This window comes from Molothrus ater, chromosome 31 (assembly GCF_012460135.2).
Source record: "Molothrus ater isolate BHLD 08-10-18 breed brown headed cowbird chromosome 31, BPBGC_Mater_1.1, whole genome shotgun sequence".
NCBI lineage: Eukaryota > Metazoa > Chordata > Aves > Passeriformes > Icteridae > Molothrus > Molothrus ater.
Window position 1 is genome coordinate 1,196,050 of NC_071658.1, and position 9,886 is coordinate 1,205,935.

The 9,886-nt window shown below is 53.5% G+C and overlaps 1 protein-coding gene across 1 annotated transcript; it reads left to right on the forward strand.

Annotated features, from left to right (window-relative positions):
• Window positions 1-1,261: 1,261 nt before the first annotated feature.
• On the forward strand, window positions 1,262-9,885 carry LOC118700546 (serine/threonine-protein kinase pim-1-like). Its single transcript, XM_054518022.1, has 6 exons — window positions 1,262-1,313; window positions 7,326-7,924; window positions 8,044-8,094; window positions 8,272-8,638; window positions 9,282-9,458; window positions 9,707-9,885. The coding sequence occupies exons 1-6, from the start codon at window positions 1,262-1,264 to the stop codon at window positions 9,811-9,813; spliced, it is 1,353 nt and encodes a 450-aa protein (XP_054373997.1). The 3' UTR covers window positions 9,814-9,885.
• The last annotated feature ends 1 nt before the right edge of the window (window position 9,886 follows it).

Genomic DNA, 9,886 nt, shown 5'->3' on the forward strand with positions numbered 1-9,886 from the left:
CTGAATTCAAAGAAATATTTCCTTGCTGTCACATAACTCTTTTGTAGGAGAATCTTGTAAAAGAGCACTCTCACAGTATGATTCCTGAAAGTGAAAAGAAACACAAGGTAACTTCAACTTTTTAATTGCTTTTAGAATTTGGTAGTGTTTATATGTGTAGAATCAATTGAAGGGGAGGGATAGATTAGAACATCTATTTCTGTATTAATCCTTGATTAATCTTGGTTTCACAACAGAGACAAACCCTACTTCAGAGCCTAGGCATAACAAGAAAACTACATGTTAAAATATAATGCAAAATCAAAAATCCCAAATGCTGGAGAAGTGGGAAGCAAAATATATTTGTTTTCTTCTTTTTGTTTAGTCTTAGGGATAGGCCAGTAGTTTGGGTTCCTTATGTTGAGCTGTTGAGCAGCGATGTAAATGAGATTTGTTATTATATGTAGCTAACAAATATTGTGCAGAGATCTGGAAGAATCTGCTGTGCTTTCCCCATGAGCACTTGAAAGTGAAAAATGGAAGTTTGTACTGCCCACTTCTGGACTCAAACAGTAACTAATCAACTAGAGCCTTGGTATTTCCTAGGGACATGAATCCATGGGATATCACATAATTCTCCTGATCCTCTGAGTGTGTCCTGTGAGGTGCTGTGTAAATCACCTGAAAAAGTACAAAAATATTGCCAGCAACACTGCAGAAAGCTTGCAGGAAATGCAAACAGCAGGGACGCACCAATGGGGGAGCAGAGTGGGAGGGGTCTCTCAGGGAAAGCCAATGGAGGAACGGGGAGTACAGAACTTTCTGGAACTGGGGGACAAGCAGCAGTCGATTGACAACAGCACATTCACATTAACAAGCAAAGAACCGTGGGGAATTGCACCAGTCTCTCACCTCAACTTAAACCGTGGTGTCCTCCAATGACATCCCAGGTTCATCTTCTCCATGGCTGTCTCTCACATCTTCCCCCTTTTTTATTTATTAAATAAGCATTTCTCAGTGTTTTGTCAATTCTTTTCTTAAAACACATCAGTGCTGCTGAAATGATAACAACTATGAGAAGGACGCACAATAAACTTTTAAGAATGGGGGCCACCCACACAGGAAGGCCCCACCGCATGAGAGTTTTGTCCATCATGTCCACAACTTTATTTTCAGTAAGAAGAATCTTCATTTGCTCTTGCATTTGTTTGATGGTGGCCTGGATTGATGTGCTATTCCATGACAGGTTAAAACAACAAAGTCCTTTGAAATCTTCACAACCATGGCCATGGGAGAGCAGCAGGAAGTCGATGGCCGCTCTGTTCTGAAGGGTTGTGGGAACTCAGCACATCACTCCGGATGTCCAGAGTTACCGAGAGAACCCTTGGGGGGGCTCAGAAATCCTGGAATTTTTCCAGGAGCATCTGGTGGCTTGCTTTTGATCCTTCTAAGGATGTGACACCTGTGTTAGGACGTGAGAGTCACTTGGGAGTGAGTGGTGCAAGAAAGATATATTTACAGGTTGAAATATAGATTTTAGGGTTTTTGGTACAGGGAGGTTATGGAGACAAGATGGAGGGATCAGGGCGTGTCTCGTCCTTCTTCTTTCTTCTTCTTGTCATCCATTTTCTGTGGTGATGTTGGCACTTGGGGATTGGTTCATGGTAAAGGTGCACTTGCTAATATGGGTGAAAGGTATTGGGAAATAAAGGTAAATATGATATACGTAGTTTTACATATAAAAAGACACGACCACCCCGTGGGTGGTCAGAGTGCCCGTGGCTGCCTTGCAGGTCAGACCTCTGTTGGGCAGAAAGAAAATTCTGTAGATAAGAAATAATAAACAATCTGAAGACCGAGAAACTGAAGAGTCCAGACTCGTCCTTTGAAGCGCGGGCCGCCCCAGAACCACCCTACACGTGTCTGGGCAGAGACAGACAGCTGAACCGGACAAAGGGTGGCATGTCTGGTGGTTTCCTCGTCCGCTAGAAGGTCTGATAAGGCAGCGGATGTAGCCTTGGTCTGCTTACTAAGCCAGCACTCCAGGTGAGAAAGCTCACCGAGGGCCTTCACAGCTGCAACCCATGGTAGAAAGATGGAAACAGCGACCCTCTTCGTCTTCCCCAATTATAAATTTGGCCATCACAATTTTGATTGAATTGGGAGTACGATCTTTTCTGGGGTGCCAATTGAGTTTCTTGTTTCCAATTTTTAATTTGGGTAGTGTTTGGGGTGAGGGTGGTAAGCTGGCCAAGACTGCAGGGACCCCCTTTGATCTTCGAGGGGATCCCTGCCCACTCCCTGTCACCACAGATGAGAAACACTCCCTTGGGAAGCACTCTGGGAAACGGAGAGGACTTAGATAATGTTTTGGCAGTATAATTGCACCAGTCAACATCATTGTATCTCTTATCATTTGGTGATATATCTTTTCTCACTATCATCTGTGGTTCAGGTTTCTCATGCCAATTTTGTTGGGGTGGCTTGTCGAAAAAGTTGACACAAGAAGTCGCTTTGAGGAGCCCGGTAGGTCTAGTTCTTGGAGCTCCTGTGGTGCATGGGGTAAGATCTTCATGCAATCGTCCCAGGTGTCTACCAGGGTGGGCTTCTTACCTGCACAGGCATATTCATTTGGGGACAGGGGGATTCCCACCAGACATGTAGACAGCAGGTCTTTTGCACCTCCCATGGCCATGCAAAAGTTATCCTGCTTGAGAGATTTCCCCAGTGTGACCCATAGGTTTTCTGTTGGTTGTGGCACGACCCATCCAACCGCTGTTTGGATGCACAGGAGCACAGTGACCGTGGCAGCAGCTGTTAAGGTATTTTGGGGTGTCCTGGGAGTGGCCATCTGGTCCTCCAGTGAGTCAGGTATCGACTGTTCGAGCACTGATAGAAACATGAATGGTCAAGTTAGTTGTCACTGTAATTTTCTTTGTTTTGTCCCTATGGTAGGGAGGGCGAGGGATTGGCAATTGGGGCAGGTGGAGACAATTGCCTTGGCTTGGTCTCTGGAAATCTTAAATTGACCTACTAAAGCTGGAGCATTCTGAGGGAAGAATGCATGGCTTAGACGAGCCTGTTGAAAGACATGTGGTGCAGCGGGGGAAATGTGGCTGGCACTTGCTGCCATTGCGAACAAGTCTGCTCTCCGGTTGCCCTCAGTGATGTATCTTGGCAGCTCTGTGTGCGACCGGACGTGCAGGATGTGATAAGGTTGCTCTCTGTGGGAGATGAACCAAATTAATTCAGAGAGCAAGCTGTAGAATTTTTTATTTTGGACTTCCTTGAGCAGGGCACGCTCTGCCCGCTCTGCTATCCCAGTGACATATGCAGAATCTGTGACTAAATTGAAGGGTTGTTGGAATGTTCGAAATGCCCTCACAGCTGCAGCAAGTTCTGCAGTCTGGGGGGAACCTTCAACAACCTGGATATCAGACTCCCACTTCTGAGTGTCCGGGTCCCTCCAGGTGAACACTGACTGGTGAGATTTGCCTGAACCGTCAGTGAACTCCGTGATAGAGTTTTTGAGTGGAGTTTTACTTTTATCTGATTTTGGGGCCAAATGCAGTGAATCTTACAACCGCCGTGACAGACAGACTGAGATGTACGAGGCCTCTCCATCAAAGACCGAGACATGAAATCCCTATGTGAAAAGGCCCCCCCACACTCTTTCCAAGGACTGAGACTGAGACCCCTAACCTGGGGAAGGTGTGTGGGGGAGGCAAGCTAACCAAAGCAAGATGGATGTTGCAGGTGTGAGCAGTGGACCAAGAAGACAATGGCTCTCACTCACTGCAGAGAACATGGACTGTGTGTACCCTTCTCTAAATACCATTTCTTCTCCCAAAAATACAATAGACTACCTTTGATTCGGTTTCAAGTTTTACCCCTTCCCCCATCAACAAAAAGAGTATAATAAGAGTTTGGATGAACTGCAACCCTGAGATCTCCCCAGACGTGACCTGGTGAACTCCATTGGCTGGACATCAAAGGACTTCACTGTTCTACGTTTGGTAGCTCTATACCTTCCTTTCTCTTCCTCCCTCTTTTTCCCTTTTCCCCAATTCCTCCCCAATGCATTTTGTTGTGGTTATTCCATACAGGTACATTTGTTTTGATTATCACTGCACCCCCCTGTACCGTGTCGGTGTTTTTTGCACTCTGAGATCAACCCACGAACCATCACGAAAGAAGTTTGTAAGGACGGATTGTGACACTTGCATACATACTATAGAAACCTTCTATCAAACCTTAAAAATTCTCTACAAATTCATTTCCAACATTACTGGGTCTGGCACCGCCCAGATCTGGTGTTTGCTGCCACCTCCAGTGCCCAGATCTGGAAATTCCCTTGTTCCGGCAGAGCCAAGTCCAGCAATTTTCTGGTAAAGAAAGCCAAAATCAGGCAATTTCCCACTGCTGACACCGGCAATGCCAAGATCTGGTATTTGCTGCCACCGCCCGTACCCCAATCTGGACATACTCGGTTCCAACACAGCCCAAGTGCAGCAGTTTTTTGGAAAAAGAAGACAAAACGCAGCAATTTCCTGGTGCCAAGACTGTCACCACCCAGACCTGGTGTTTGATGGCACCACCCATGCCCAGATCTGAACATTTCCCTGTGCCACCACAGCCCAAGTCCAGCAATTTGCTGGCAAAGAAAGCCAAAAGCAGGCAAATACCTGGTGCCTACACTACTCCGATCTCGTGTGTGCTGACACCGCCAGTGCCCAGATCCGGAATTTTTCAGATGCCTGCACAGCACAATTCCAGCAGTTTGCTGGCACAGAAAGGTCACATTTGGCAATTTCCTGATGGTGGCAAATACCCCACCAAGATCTGGTGTGCGCTGGCACCGCCAGTGCCCTCATCTGGCAATTTCCCAGTGCTGGCACAACCCAAATGCAGCAATTGTCTGGCAAAGAAAGCCAAAACCCAGCACCTCCCAGATCTGGTATGTTGGGGTTGGTTTCAAAGAAGAGGGAGACCTCGGCTTAAGGCCGTGGGAAAACCCTCTTTAGTTGGGGTCAGCAGGAGCTCCCGCCCATAATCCTCTTGTTCAGTTATGCAGATTGTTACTAGAAAGTTCTGAGTTCTCTTTGCTACCATTGGTTACATTTTACTGCAAAAATTGTAATATTCATAATCCTTCCTTCCTCTTGGATCCTTCCCTCAGATCCCACCTTAACCCCTCCCCATATATAAATGTATAAATATCCCTGCTAGACCCTGGACCCAGGCTTTTTTCTGCTTTGCTCTCTGTACTGTGCACACCGTCCTGTTTGTTGTGTTTGCCTTCATTAAAGTTCTGTTTCCAGACAAGCAGATGAAAGCAGTCTCTCTCTGTAAAGTGGCCAGAGCTGGTTCTCAGGGAAACCACTGGCCAATGGTCCGGACAAGGACCAAAAATTTTTCACTGGTGTTTTCTGGCACCGCCAGTGCCCAGATCTGGAAATTTCCCTATTCTGACACAGCCCAAGGGCAGCAATTTGCTGGCACAGAAATCCAAAACCCGGCAACTTTCTGCTACTGGCTCTGGCACTGCCCACATCTTGTGTTTGCTGCGCCAGTACCCAGAATTGGAAATTTCCCGGTGCCAGCAGAGCCCAAATCCGGCAGATTTCTGTCGCTACCAACGACACCACCCAGATCTGGTGTTTGCTGGCACAGCCAGCGCCCAGATCTGAAAACTTCCTGGTGCCAGCACAGCCCAAGTCCAGTGATTTGCTAACACAGAAAGCCAAAAGTTGGAAATTTCCAGGTTCTGGCTCCAGCACCATCCAGATCTGGTGGTTGCCCAGGTCCAGCAATTTGGTTTTAGCTAGCTTAGGCAGAGAAGTTCCTGGGACTGTGACTTTCCTTTTTCTTGGAACTGTTTAAACCTGCTCTGGACTGAAAACCCGGAAAAACACCTGCAGCTCACACCTGTGGCCCACTGAGGTCTGGGTCGCTGCATTCCAGCACCAGAGGGACTTAGAAGAGACCGAGTGAGCCAACTACAACCCACAAAAAGCACCTTCTGAATTTGCCATCTCTTCAGCACTGTCAGAGGTTTTATTTAATATTATTCATTTTTCATGTTTGGGAATACTTTACTTGATAAATAAACTGGGTTTCTTTTCACTTTTCTTGAGGGAAGTCTTTTTCTGAACTAGTAGGGGGAGAGGCCACTTGAACTTGCTCTCTAGACTGACCCCTTTTGGAGGTTTCCTCCCAAAATTTGCCCTAAACCAGCACAAACAGTCACAATGGAAACTTCACCAGTGGCACAACACCCCAGCCCACCAGGAAAAGAAAGGACACGTAAAGTTCTCCAAACATTTGTCCTGCTTTGCTGCAAAAGTCCTGCTGCAGACACTGTGCAGTGTGGAAAGCCAAGAGAAGCTGCAGCTGGTGGCAAATCTTGGGACAGAAGCTTGACCTTGTTCTCCAGGAGAGATTCTTGGGAAGAGCAAACAGGAGAAGATTCCTGGAAAACTGGAACAGCTTTCCAGAAGTGAAATGTAAATGAAAGAAACAATCCAAGATGTTTTCCTCTATTTATTTCTATGCTCCCCTTTTCCATGTTGCACTACTTCTCCATCCCAGTAATTCCAGATGCACTGCACCTTTAAGATCGGTGACTTAGTGATTTTTAGACACTCTAAAATACCATGAGGCACAGAGAGTTTTCCTTCCCCTGTTTTTACTGGAAGGCAACACTGGAGATGTAAGTGCAGTGCTGGGCTCAGGTAGGAATCCTAGCCCAAGGGAAGGTGTCCCGACAGGGTTTGCCTCTCAGCCAGGCCAATGCAGAGCAGCAAGCGAGGGGATTGCTGTGCCAGTGTGCAGGAGTCCGGGCTCTGCACCTGGGCTCAAGGCTGCAAAGTTCCCGTGTTTGGACAGACTCAGGGGCTGTGCCCGGGGCGCGCGGGGCTCGAACGTGGGGCTCGTGGGGCTCGTGGGGAACGGACACGGGGGACGAACGGCCCCGGTGCTTCAGTTGCAGCGGCGGCAGCAGCAGCGGCGGCAGCAGCAGCGGCAGAAGCAGCAGCGGCAGAAGCAGCAAGAGCAGATTCGCATCACAATCTTTCTCTCTTTCTTGGTCTTTCTCTCTTTCTTTCTCTGTGTCTCCCTTTCCCGCTGTCGGGCACCCTTCTTCCGGGGTCCCTTGCCCGGCGTCCCTCTCCTCTGCCCCGCCTCCCTCTCTTCTCCCCGCCTCCCTCTCCCCCTGCCGGGCCGGGCCATGCCCCCGGCCCGCCCCCGGCCCCGGGCGGGGCTGCCCCGTGCCCGGCCCCGCCCATCCCGCCGTGGTCTCGCCTCCGCCCGGCTCTGGCCGTACTGGCGGTGGCGCTGCTGGGCAGGCATCAGTGCCTGGTGCGGGGGCGGCATCGCCGCCCTTCGCCTCCGCCTGGCCCGAGCCCGGCCCCGGCCCCGGCCCCGGCCCCGAGGCAGGCTCCGGCCCCGAGCCCGGCCCCGGCCCCGGCCCCGAGGCAGGCTCCGGCCCCGAGCCCCGCCCCGGCCCCGGCCCCGGCCCCGAGGCAGGCTCCGGCCCCGAGCCCCGCCCCGGCCCCGGCCCCGAGGCAGGCTCCGGCCCCGAGCCCCGCCCCGGCCCCGGCCCCGGCTCCTCCCGAGGCCCGCGGAGGACACAGGCGGCGCGGCCGCTGCCGCCGCCTCCGCTGCGGCTTCCCCGGCCCGAGCTCCGCCGCTCCGCGGCGCGGCCGCCGGCCCCGAGCCTCCCGTGCTGCGTTCCGAGGAGCGAAGGCCTGGGCATGGCCGGCCCGGGGCGGCTGAGGGGCGCTCGGGGGCCGTTGCTGGCCCCGGGCCGAGCGCTGACCGCCGCGTCCCGCCCGCAGGGACGGCGCACGAGGCCCTGCAGGAGCGCTACCGCCTGGGGTCGCTGCTGGGGCGCGGAGGATTCGGAAGCGTCTTCGCGGCCACGCGGCTCTCGGACGGCGCCCCGGTGAGCCGCGGGGCCGGCGGCGGGCGCAGGAGGAGGGGGCGGAGGAGGTGGAGGAAGAGGAGGATGGGGCTGGGCAGGGCGGGCGGCGAGCTGAGCCCGCTGCTGTCCTTGGCTTGCAGGTGGCCATCAAGAGGGTGCCACGGAACCGCGTCCGGCACTGGGGCGAGCTGGTGAGTGAGCGGGGCCGGGGATGAGCCGAGGCCCGGCACGGTGGAAGCCGCCAGGACGCCTCGAGGGGGAGCGGGCGTGGGCGCAGCGCAGGGCGCAGAGCGTCCCGGGCTGGCTCAGGGCTTCCCCAGGCCTGGCACGGCATCGGCCCCACTGAGGGCATCGTGCTCCTCCCGCAGCCCGACGGCAGCAGGGCCCCTCTGGAGATCGTGCTGCAGGCCAAGGTGTCCACTGGCTTCCCTGGTGTGGTGCAGCTGCTGGAGTGGTTCGAGCTGCCCACCCACATCGTGATGGTGATGGAGCGGCCAGAGCGGTGTCAGGACCTGCATCGTGTCATTCAGGCACGGCGGTTCCTGCCCGAGGAGGTGGCACGCGAGCTGTTCCGCCAGGTGCTGGAGGCCGTGTGGCACTGCACCAGCTGCGGGGTCCTGCACCGCGACATCAAACCTCAGAACATCGTGCTTGACCTGGCCACCGGGCAGGCCAAACTGATTGACTTTGGCTGTGGCACCTACCTGCAAGACACAGCCTACACCCACTTTGCAGGTGAGCCCACGTAGGGTGTACTCCTGGTCCTGGGATCTCATGGCCCAACATCTCCCAGCCCAAGCTGGCTGTGACAGTGGAGATTCTCCCTTTTGCTGCCAGTCAGGGGACTGAATCATCAGCTGAGTTGCTTTAGAGCGGAGCTGGTGGGGAGCCATCTTCCAGCCCTGCTGGCAGCCTTTGCCAGCCACTCTGCCCAGGACTGGGGCTGGGCTGGGGCAGCCAGCCCGACCAAAACCCCCATGGGTGGGGGTAGCAGAGAGGGGGGTGGAACCTGTGCCCCAGCCAGTTTGGTGTGCAGGCAAGAGGAAGGGCTTGCACTGCTCCACTCTCCCTGTTTGCCTTGGCTTCCTAATATTTTTGGGGCAATGCAGGCAGGGAGGATAAGGGCATGTTTTCCCCAGCACAGAGAGGGTTTTTCCTTTGCATGTCATGGTCAGGCTTAGCCAGGGCTTCCTCTGCCCTCTTCTGACACCAGTGGCTTCTTTTCCAAGCCTTAGTTTGTGCACAAGTCCCAGGTGCTGGCGAGAGGGCAGTGGTCACCCTGTGTGCCACTGATGCAGCCCCCGCAGGCCCAGGGTTGCTGGGGCCAGGCTCTGGGAGCAGCAGCATCCCCCTGCTGAACTCCATCTGTATTCCATAGGAACACCGTCCTACAGCCCCCCGGAATGGAACGACTTTGGCTGGTACCATGGCGAGGCAGCAACGATCTGGTCCCTGGGCATCCTGCTGCACCAGATGGTCTGCGGGGAGCACCCTTTCAGGAGGGGCCGGAACCTCAGCTGGGGCCAGCTCCCGCTGCCACAAGGGCTCTCTCAAGGTGGATCCTCTTCTCTGGGCACGGGGGGAATCCCAGTGCTGGGAGGCAGCAGCGGGCTCGTGAGCATCCTGCTCTGGCAGCTGCTGAGGAGGTGGCACACGTCCTGCTCTCCTCCAAAACAGGGAATTGATGGGAAAGTTTAGGCCCAGCCCTGAGCGCATCCAGCAAGGTCTGGGCATGGCAATAGTGGGGCAAAGCAGACAGGAGCCTTCTCTGGCTGACCGGCAGTTTCTGCTTTCTCTGCCCAGAGTGCAAAGATCTGATCTGGTGGTGTTTATCCGTGAACTCCTTGGACAGACCCACATTAGAAGACCTGTTCTCTGATCCTTGGGTGCAGGATATTCCTCGGCCGTAGAAGAAGGGAGAGAGCCACAGGCACACTTTGATCCAGGGCCCTGGTAAGTTGCAGCTCCACACATGCCTTGGCA

Bases quoted from the DNA above. Each gene is read 5' to 3' on its own strand.
- LOC118700546 (XM_054518022.1), top strand. From the start codon at position 1,262: ATGGCCATGGGAGAGCAGCAGGAAGTCGATGGCCGCTCTGTTCTGAAG. The intron at 8,095-8,271 runs GTGAGTGAGCGG...CTCCTCCCGCAG, and splicing joins TCCGGCACTGGGGCGAGCTG to CCCGACGGCAGCAGGGCCCC. The intron at 8,639-9,281 runs GTGAGCCCACGT...TGTATTCCATAG, and splicing joins AGCCTACACCCACTTTGCAG to GAACACCGTCCTACAGCCCC.